General features: G+C 33.4%; 1 protein-coding gene across 1 annotated transcript in view; it reads right to left on the bottom strand.

Moving 5' to 3' along the window:
* Positions 1-1526: 1526 nt before the first annotated feature.
* LOC128249552 (uncharacterized) overlaps positions 1527-12500 on the bottom strand; it is a 714438-nt gene continuing 703464 nt past the window's right edge. The window contains exon 8 of the mRNA XM_089363343.1: positions 1527-1705. Within this exon, the coding sequence (XP_089219469.1) occupies positions 1527-1705 (179 nt within the window). The remainder of the gene's footprint in view (positions 1706-12500) is intronic.

Genomic DNA, 12500 nt, shown 5'->3' with positions numbered 1-12500 from the left:
AAAACTCGTTAAAATATCGTCTAGAGTACAAATATGGCCGATTACGAAAGCGTCGCATGCCGCTTTAGCTTTTGTATTTGTGCCATCGTTGTATAATTATTTCTTTGAAATTTTTTAAAAGTTAGGGTCAATGAAGTATGCTATGCACTCTATAATGTCCGTTATGATACGTTTAATATACTGGTCACGAACAGATGCTTTTGATCAGAGATTCATTTTGAAAATTAATAAAGTTAGGGTCGCTGAAGTAAAAGGATGCATTCTGTAAATGTACGTCAGTACGTGTGTGTATGTGCGTGTGTGGTGTATGTGTGTGTGCGTGGGTATGTAACCATGAAGAGATGCCCTTGATAATATGTTTATTTTTCAAAGTTAATGAATGTTGGAAGCGCTCAAGGCAAAGGATGCGTTCTATAATTTATCTCATGTCGTCACAGACAGACGCCATTAATGGAAGATATGTTTAAAAACAAAGCACTTAGGTCTTACTGGATGCATGTGGTCGTTAGCAAGTAGCACACTTACGATCGCAAGATCGTGGTTTCAATTCCCGAAACAGTTGATGTGTTGTGTTCTTGAGGAAAACAATTTCATTTCACGTTGCTCTCCAAACTCCTCAATTGCAAATAAAGGACCATGCTTCGGACTGGCATCCCGTTGAGTGGAAAAGGGTATGTTGTGTTTCCCGGCCATTTGTACGCCAGGAAATCCTAACTGCCGACCTTATGAATCCTAGAACTATAGTCAGTAATATCTAAGGCTTAATGATGAAGCTTACATCGTTACGTGATATGCTAAAAATCTAACACGAATAACACTCAAAAGATTAGAGCAGTGATAGTCAACCATTTTTTGCCTGTAGACCCCTTTCATTCTGATTATACACGGGTGAGCTCTGGCAGCTGTTCAAGGTGTAAAAACCCTGTTATTATGTTCTTTTTATTGAATATTATTGGGAATTGTATTTAAAAAAATGTTGTTTATAATAGAAATATAACCAGTTTATTCTACATCTTATCTGGGTCCCCCAAGGACTATATGGACCCTGGTTGAGAAACACTGCTCCAAGAGAAAGGAAGACTTCAATGATTGTTCCACCAGATTATGATTGTATATAGACACCATGCCAGAAATCTTGTGGAAGGGATTAGCAATCTATATCAACCCCAGTCCTCTGCTACTACACTATTTTATCAGTCCCGGGAAGATTTAAGGCAATGCTTGCATTAACGTCTTTCGAACTCAGAGCAGGAGGAGCCGGAGGAACCAACGTTTGGAACCGTATCCGGCGCTCAAAATAATCTAGCACATCACAATCCTTATCGTTTCTTACAAAGACACAATAACAGACGTGCTGGCGGCGTAACTGATAGACATTGAAATCGACTAATTCTTTAACTAATACTTTTAACAAAGCCAGAAAAAAAAAAGACACAACAACACTAGAAGTAATATCAAACTCAGTTATATTGTAATTCAAGACATTAAATGCTGTAAACAAATATACAACCTCAAGGCATCTTATTTTACGTTTTACAAATACTGCAAAATTCTTCTGAATATATTGGAAAAAATTGAGAAACAAATAAGATAAACCAAAGTGTTAGTAGAAATAAGTGCTCACCTGGTGGTCCGACTGCTCCATCTTTACCATCTTTTCCTGGAATTCCTGGAATACCAGGGGGACCTTGTCTTCCGGATACACCTATAGAATGGCAAGAGATGATAGCTGCATAAAATAATGTCATAAATTTTGCTTCTAAGCTCTGCTGTCTTCGTCTGAATATAAACTAGACTGCATTCCATTGGGAAATGGAAAATACAGACACACACTAAAAATATACACTTACCGATTATATTTACGTCTATATCATTTCATAAATACTGACATGAGCATAGGTATCGCTTATATATATATATATATATATATATATATATATATATATACATAATTATATGGACATATACGGAAATATGTTTCAATACGTGTGTGTTTCTACTTAGAGGTGTTATATATCTATGTATGCGTATATCTGTGTGTGTGTATTTGCATGCATACATATAAATACATATATATATATATATATATATATATACATGTATACATGTACAAATGAATTTGGGTGCGTGTATATATATTATATGTATATATTTATACAGATATATATATATACACACACACACACATATATATAGACACACGACCATACATATTACTTTGCGTAGATGTGTAACTGATTGTATGTATGTGTATGGAAGTGTATGTTTACGTGTACCTGTATGTGTAGGTATTTTTGTGTGTGTCTGTGTGTATACCTGCATCCAAATATTTGTATTTATTTCTATCAATATTGCCTACAGAAAGATAACCGTATCCTACACCGATGACAGTCGGAGTTGAATTTAAATTACTACCTAGAAAACTTGAAACTATTGTTACTTAAGCAAAACAAAGCTAAAAAATAAACCGAAACAAAAGCAAAATTGGAAACCAAATCGAAACAAACCACACACGCTCATACAGACGAAAATAAAAACGACGACCTGATAACTAGCTTAACAACAACAACGAAAATAACGGTAATAATAATAATAATAAGGATATGATAATAATAATAATAAGGATATGATAATAATAATAATAATGGTAACACATACAACAATAATAGCAACATCGACTACAAGAAGGGTATTAACCATCAAAACATCTATTTCTGGATAGTAAGTTTTACGAGATATTCCATCCCGTTAATGGAAGTACGATTGGGAGTTATTTACAAGGAATATTTATACATTATGTATAAGTAAATATGCAACTGTGTGTGTGTGTGTGTGCGTATGTGTATGTATTTGTGTGGTTTTATATATACATCTATCTATACGGGTGTATATAGTTGTGGGAGTATGTATAAATGTATGTGTGTGTGTGTATATATATATATATATATATATATATATATATATGAGAGAGATAGATAGATAGAAAGAAAGACAGTTAGACAAACAGACAGACGGACAGAAATATATATATATATATAGATAGACAGATAGAATGTATATATATATATATATATATATATATATATATATATATGTATGTATATATATATGTATTTATATATATGTACGTATATGTATATAGTGTATATGAATACAAATATATATACATATACGCGTATGACAATATAAATGAAAATATGTATATCTGTGTCTATTTGCATACATGTGCATACAAATATACACCGCACTCACACACATAAGTATAAATATACATGCATTATATATGAAAGTGTGACTATATGTATGTGAATAAGTTGCTGATTATACGCGCGTGGTTATACAGATGCATTACATCAAAAATTAGAGTTAGAAATATATCGTTATGTATCCATCTTGTTATGTATTTGTTGTAAGTCGCTATTGAGATGAATAATCAAATGATTATTGATATTATTATTTTTTTGTTATTATTATTATTATTATTATTATTATTATTATTATTACTGTTGTTTAACAAGTAAGAAACGTATGCAGATTAACTCGCCTGTGGTTTTAAACTAAAATTATGCAAACTGATATATAATCATTGATCACAAATACATGGTATCGACACACACACAGACACACACACACACACACACACACGTATGTATGTATGTACGTAAGCGGCACAAAACACCCAGTCAAGAATAACTAACGACTTTTTTTCTTATTCTGGAGCTGAGATTGCTATTATGCTTTTACTCAGAGTTTCACGTAATTGAATTTCTCATATATAATATAATATTTATAGCTGATATTATATGAGTATCCTCGCGTTGAAATGGTGAAACACACACACAAAAAAAAAAAAAAAAATACAACATGAGCAAATATGCAATGACACACTGAGTCCCTTGCAAGGTGGACTTAGCCATATATCGTCTCAGGGTTAATATTATACGATGGCAAGCTGGCAGAAACGTTAGCTCGCAAAATGCTTAGCGGTATTTCGTCTCTCTTTACGTTCTGAGATCAAATTCCGCCGAGGTCGACCTAATCAAAAATTTCCGGCCTTGTGCCTAAAGTAGAAAACATTATAAAATAAACTCCAGTTTAGAACAGGGGGCAATGCAATCCACTGAGCTCCTCCACGAAAAATGTGAGGCTTTTTTTCCCTATAAAACGGAAGATTAATACGCTCCACAGTTTTTCTTGACATTACCCAATTGCGTCCAAAAACGAATCATTTCCAATATTTTCGCAATGGAGGGATTTATAAGGTGTTTACGATTCAAGATTTCACACGCCTACACAGAAAAACTAACATTTTGCAGTTTGCAGAAAAAACACCCCAAAAAACAAAAGAACAATTGAGATAAAAACCACTCAGTGAAAATATCCGTTCGTTCTTCTGTATATGAGCTTATCTAACATTTTGCTGAGTCTAGATGTTCAATTTTTCCACGTTTCAGATTTTCGTTGGCTTTTGTTACTTTTAACAGACATGCAACAGATTTTTACGTATATCGCCGTCAGAGAAACGTTTTCGTTTTTGCATGTTTTATATCACAAACTCAGACCGTACGCCGACACCCCCACAACACATATCTCTATGTATGTATGTATGCATGCATGCATGTATCTATGCATGCATATATTTATGTGTGCATGTATGTATATATATATATATATATAAGTATACATATGTGCGCGTGGATAAATATATGTATATGTGTGTGTGTGTATATAAATGTATATAAATATATATATATATGTATATATACAAATATACATATATATATGTGTGTGTGTTTACATATATTGATATGTGGGTATTTATAGTTCGTGTGGAAGGGTGTCTTGCGTTTGAGGTTGTGCGTGACTACGTGATAAATACGCAGGAATACAGAAGTATACACACACACACACACACACACACACACACACACACACACACGCACGCACGCACGCAAAGATATTACGATAAATACATATAGATGTATAAAAAGATATACAGATATACACAATCATACAAACGTATGTGTGTGTGTGTCTGTATATGTGCATACATACGCAAGTGTGTGAGAGTGTATGTGTGTGTGAATGTACGAAGGTATGTGTGTATATTTGTATTTCATGTATAATTAAACAATAACCTTTTAGTTTTACAGTACAATACTTCTAAGCGAAGTCCTGTGTAGGTAAAGAGCTAATCATGCAGAGACGAGCACGCTTCTATTGCACCGAAGCAAATAATCCTGTTATATATCACGGCAGGTCTTTCCACTTCACAACAGAATTTAAAGAATTACAAAACCATAAATTTGTTGCCGTTAGTGACAATACGGCGACTACACGGTGCTTCCGTAAATATTGAGGTTGCAAAAATAGTAGCAGCATGTGGGTCTTGTAAAGAAATTCTGTTCAGACCAACCTGGTTCTAGTTCCGGGTTGTTTCTCTCTGTATTTAGCATGATTTTGGGAAAATGATGTTCTAAGTTAGCCCCCAATGTCAGGGATGCCGTGCGTACGAAGTTAGATAAATGGACGGAAAGAACATGATGGAATACAAACGGATATTGACATCTACCCATCTATTTGTGTGTGGCAATTCTGTAAATAATAATAATGGTATTTTTATATAAGCTTAAAAGTTACGGCGATCACCGTGCAACGGCTAAGGAAAATAGTATGATAAAGGGGCATATAAGCACTCGACAGGAAATAAAAAGGCTTCCCTATCCGCGTGGGAGTCGAACCCACATCTTTTTGCTAACGCGACTAAGTGTGTTACCTTTACACCAGAGAATCACTATCCCCATTTCTATCAAATTTATGAACTATAATAGTTCGTGTATCTATATGCTTGCGGTGCGAATGTTTTTTTTATAGATCGAAATCGGAAGACTCAGTGGTATATATATATATATATATATATATATATATATGTATATATATGCATTTGCAGATGTATGAATGTGGGTGCGTTCGGCTATTAAATCTACGCACATGGATTTGGTCGGCCCAAGGCTACAATAGAAGACATTTGCCCCATGTGCCATGCAGTAAGACTGAGCCCGGAGCTATGTGGTTCTTAGCACACAGCCACACCTTTGCGTACTCAGATATATGTTCAACAAATAACTTCGATATGCTTCAGCCAATGATTGACCAATGTCATTTCTGACCAGCCTGCTTGTGGTTAAAATGCAGCCAAATTGAACAGATTTCTCTGTTGGTTACATACACTTAAAATCATCTACTAAAACAAGAAATAGAGATTCTATGTGAATAAACATATATTTTCAGCTGATTAATCTGCAAGAGCTGAAATTCAAAGCGAGCTTAGAATCTTGTCGCAGGCCGTAAGAGCTACATGCAGAATGCGTTAAATATGCACGTGCATATGAAATGCTTAGTCACACATGTGACAATTCAATGAGCAGCTTGTTCACTTGATCTAACTGAGCAGTCTTTATTAAGACTAAGAAGAACATGTGTCTAGGCCTGTAAGAGTGCATGTGCATATTTCTATCTATCTCTGTCTATCTCTTTCCCTTTCCATATACACACACACACACACACACACACACACACACACACACACACACACACACACACACACTGTTAAACAGAAATAATTTTTAATAAATGATAATTTAATAAAATCTAATCATATGTAAGTGGAATTATGCTAAATCCAACTAAATTGAAAATATTTTCTACCTGGCCATATCGACAATTCTGAAAACTTTTGGGTGCGAATTTTACGTGAGTAGAAGCTATTTAAAAAAAAATTTATCCTTTATCCTGAAAATCACCTCCGTAAATTACACACGTGCGCAAATTACATGGGTAATTACGGTATATATACATATATATATATATATCTTTAATCATTCACAATAATGACTTTTATTACTTCTGTTCCTAGCTCATTTTATCTAATTGTATATATATCTATCGTTACTTTTCTTAAAAAGCATTTACTTCTTTTCATTTCCAATGTGGATTTTCGCTTATTTTTGTTCTTCCTATTATTACCTTACTACTGCTGCTGATACAGCTACTACTACCACCACCACCACCACCACTACTACTACTACTACTACTTGAACTATTACTGGTACTCGAAATACTACTACAGCTGCAATAACTTTACCCCTACCATTACCATCACCACAGCCAGCACTACTATTGCTAAAACCACCACAACCATAAATGCTATTACTACAACAACGACCAAAACCACGGCTACAACTACCACCACCACCACTACAACCACAACCCCCACCATCATCATAGCCATTAACCCCTTCACTACTACTACTACTACTACTACTACTGCCAGGACTACCACCACAACCACATCCCCATTACTACTACTACTTGTACTTCTATCTATACTACTACTACTACTACTACTACATGTACTGCTTCTGCTACAACGTTTAGTTGTACTACCGCTATCATCACCACCACCACCACCACCACCACCAGTAATACTATTGCTTCAACTACCATCACCGCCAATGCCATTACTACAACCACTACCAACACTATTACCACTACCACCACCACGATCATCGTCACCCTTACCACCAACACCACCATCAAAATTACTACTACTACTACTACTACTACTACTACCACTGGTCGGCATCCGTCCTTTTGTTGTTTGTGGGCCGTTCTTCAAACTCGCTGCACTGAAGGTCACCGTATGCGGTCATTAAACCACTCGTCTAGTGCTTTTGTCTCCCTCATTAATGGTTTAAATAAAGTCGGCCAAGCGTGAATTGCACAGTAAAGCGCATGAAACGCTGTCGAAGGTCTTGCATCGCCAACTGTAATTTTCGCATCTCATCTAGGTTCTCTCGTGTTTCTCTCTTAAATCAAAACTAACGAATCATTTCATTACAACCCCTCGGCTTGATTTATCGTAGAAGTCGCTTTTATTTGCGACATAACACCGCCAGACGAGACGTTTGTGAGATTTCCGTGTACATCCCACTGTAGACCAGCTAACAAACTAACGAAGCAGCTAGCTAGCTAATACAACACTGCGTCTCTTTCTGTTACCACCTTTAACTGTTGCTAGTATTGTTGGAGCACCACGTCTTTACTGTTACTGCTCCTGTTGTTGTTGCTATTATTATTATTATTATTATTATCATTGTTGTTGGTGGTGGTGGCATGTTGTAAATGGTGTTTATTGTTGTTGAAGGTTTTGTTGGTTTTCTTCACCCGTATAATCACCTCTGTTTTTCACCCTCATCACCAACTCCATCGTCATGATCATCATCGTCGTCGTCCTAGTCATCATCATCAGTACTTACAATCGCACTTTTAATGTCCGCCGTGTTTGGGGCAATGATATATATATATATATTGAGGAAAGAGTGCTTCTCACTAGCTGATACACCGATAATTGCGATATATAAATATATATACATGCGTGCGTATATATGTAAGTATGAGTTTATTTGTACATATAAAATAACACACACGGCAACAAATATATGTACACATACATATATATGTATACATATATATATATATATATATATATATATATAATATGCACATACTCTCATCAATACACACACCTATATAATCATTTGTATGCGGTTTTACTACAAGTTAACGCATACACAATTTAATATATTCATTATATACACCCAAATTGAGGCTCGCAATTATTCAGCAATTTCAGCGTGTACACATATACACAAGTGTATACGCAATCTGACAGTCTTTTCTGGTCCATTCAATCCTATATATACAATGCCGTAGACTACATTGTTCAATATAAAAACTTTAGCATAACACACACGTAACATTAAATCACATTCCTATAGTTATACACACACACACACATATATATATATATATATATATACACACACATATATGTGTGTATGTATGTATATATCGGCAGAGGCAGTATTAATAGCGAAAGGCAATATATCTCTCTCATGTATGTGCGTGTGTCTCATATATATATATATATATATATATATATATATATATATATGTACAAACATATAGATGTATCTGTGTATATATATATCTATATAAATATATATATATAATATACATATCTATATATCTATATATGTATGTGTATATATGTATATACATATATATCGACAGAGGCAGTATTAATACCAAAAGCTAATATCTATCACTTGAAGTGATATTGTGCTAGAACTATTAGAAACGAATTTTGAGTTATTTAACGTGAGAGGAACTCCCATGCAGGTCTTTGGTGCATGAAATCAATCCTTGTTTATGTCGGTGATGGACGATAACTATCTGATACGACCACCGCAGAACTACCAGATCACTTGATTTCGCTCTCACTTGCTCTTGTCTTTGACAGACGTCCAGCTAAACATACTAGCCGTTTCCTCCCTCAGCATTCCCGTTAAGTGAGAGATTAATATTACATTTTGTTATTAATACATTTTCTGTCGCAATTAATATTATTGTTTTTTTTTTCTTAATGATCCCACTGTCTATAAACGACAAAATTGCCTGAATAAACACGTAACTGTGTGGTAAGAAGCTTGCTGTCCAACCACATGGTTCCTGGTTCAAACATAGACTTACTTCATATATTTCGATAGCAATTTTCTTTTAGATCTAGAGTCGCCAGCTACTAAATCTAGCATAAATATTTACACTCAATACGTGGTGTACAAACTCCTGTATTCTGCGACATAGTTGATGGCCGATATCATCCGATGTCAGAACTTTAATCACGTAGACTACAAGCACGGTTGATCATACAACCCCCACACAGCCACGATTGCTCACAGCCCACAAACAACCACAAAACCTCACAATTTCTCAACTGCAACATACTACACACGTAATCACACTAGTATAACAGCAAAACACCAACAACAAATATAATTTTAATATATACATGTGTATATATATATACATACACACATATATATATATATATATATACATATATATATATATATATGTATGTATATATGTATGTATGTATGTATATATTGGTAGTCTCGGCATGAATCACAATCGAATAGATATGGAACTGTAAGACAAAATGGTATATACTTCAATACAAATACAAAAAATTTCTGTAACTTTAACTGGTAGATTACATGCAAATGTTTGTAGAACTAACAGAAAATAAAAATAAAAAAAAACTCGTCATGGAACGGGAAAATGTTTATCACCCTCAACAGTGTCCGATCTGTCTTGGAATTTCCCCTGGCGGAAAACGGTCTGCTGTTGTATTGGGACTAGAGTCAAATGTTCTGAGGGTATAGGACATATATAGCGACATTCAGAGATAGAGTTTTCAGAGTAGTTTGGTGAATTTCTAAATCTGTAGTACTTGAGATATCAGTTGTGTATGTGTTTATATATATATATATATATATATATATATATATATAAGCGTGCGTGTGTATATAATTATGTATCTCTCCCACACTCTTTAACTTTCTATGTAATATTAAAAATGTGCGTACATGTATTATGTGCCAATATTAATGTATGTCTATGAATGTGTATATACACCTCCACACATTTATAAAGAAAATACACACACACACACACACACACACACACGTACGCATATATTATGAATGTACATATTTATATACATACACATATTCGGCAACATATATAAATTGCCTTACGCATATATGTGTATATATATACATATATTTGTGTGTGCATATATATATATGCATACACACATATATACATATATAAATATATATAATTACTAAGCAACAGGTAACCGTTGAATGAAGTTAATATAGAAGCTATAATATTACAATTTCTTTATATTTTTGATTTGTATTCATAACCTATTGATTGCAAAAAAATTGTTCATAAAATTCTTCATAAAAAAACCGTTCATATATATATATATATATATATATATATATATATATATATAGATATATATGTATGTATATATACACACACACACACACACTCACACACACACACATATATATACATAGACATCTATGTAGGCCTATGTGTGCGCGTGCGTGCGTGTATATGTGTGTAGGGATGTATAACATCGTACGTATACATTCAGAAATGCCTATAGTTAAGACATTCACTAATGTTACGAAATATTACAATACAAAGTCAACCCAATTACGTGTATGTCTATATATGTGTATAACACGTATGTGTGTGTCTGTGGTATATATGGTGTATGTGTTTTTGTATGTGTGTAGATTTACTAAGCAATTAAATAGCTTTTCTATTAAGTTAACAAACTACTTTAGATTATATTTACGTTTTTTTAATACGCAATTTTAAATGGTGTTATTGATGTTGAAAATTGTTTATTAAAAGCAGGAAACGTCAATGAAGGAACGGAAGAAACGAGGAAAGAAAGCATAGAACGGGATATAGAAAATGCAACAGAAAATTATATAGAACATATATATATACATATATATATGTGTGCGTATGTGTGTATAGGTATGAAAGAAATTACTGAACAAAAAAATGAAGGACGATAATGAGAGAGGAAAATTACATCCTTAGAAAAGAACTAAGCAAATTAAATCGTTTTATCTACCGCTTACAGACGCCATTGCATTTTCACGTGAATGGCGTATATATAAGAGAAGCCCCATTACGGTATACTTTCTAGGTTTGGATTACATGGGAATGCCTATTCAGGCGCAGGCGCGTATGTATGTATGTATACATGTATGTTTGTATGAATATGTCTGCTTGAATTTGTGCGTGTTTGTGTGTAAAATTGAAATCCATGAAAAAATATTTTCGAACAGAATAAAAAAGTAAAACTGGAGAAAGAAAATATTTGGAAATAAATGAATAAGTTATTCGTTTCTGTAAAATTAGGATTAAAAGTCCACATTGTTATTGTTATGTTTTTAATTTTTGTCCCCTTTTTTATTTTCTCGGTGTCCCAAAATTGAAAACTAACATCAGCTAATAAAGTAATAATAATAATAAATCAATAATAATTATACTAGTATAACAACAACAAAACACCAACAACAAATATAATATTAATAACCAGAATAATAATGATAATAAGGATAACAATAATAATAATAATGATAATAATAACAGGCAACGAAAATGCCTTATGTGTATGCAATTTTCAGTTTTTACGAAGCATAATGTTTGTATTTTTATAAATATAGTTTTTGTTCCAAAATATTGCTTACCCTTATTTCAAAAAAGAAAAAAGAACTAATTGATAACAGGAAAGTGTTCTTATACGAACAAAAGAGAAAAAAAAATCTGTAAACGGATTTCGTTTTTAAATTGTGTATATTTTTTAGTTTGTGTGCTTGGCGTTGGGTATTCATAATTTATTGCGCATGACTAAAGTTCTATATAACTTTCTCATTCTTTGTTTCGTCTACAACTTGCATTCATCCCGAACTTATGGGAACTTCAATATCATATATATATATATATATATATATATATATATATATTTGTCTGTGAGTGTGTGTGTGTGTGAGCAA

This window comes from Octopus bimaculoides, chromosome 15, assembly GCF_046866305.1.
Source record: "Octopus bimaculoides isolate indiv1 chromosome 15, ASM4686630v1, whole genome shotgun sequence".
Taxonomy (NCBI): Eukaryota; Metazoa; Mollusca; class Cephalopoda; order Octopoda; family Octopodidae; genus Octopus; species Octopus bimaculoides.
This window is presented reverse-complemented; position numbering and strand designations above follow the sequence as displayed.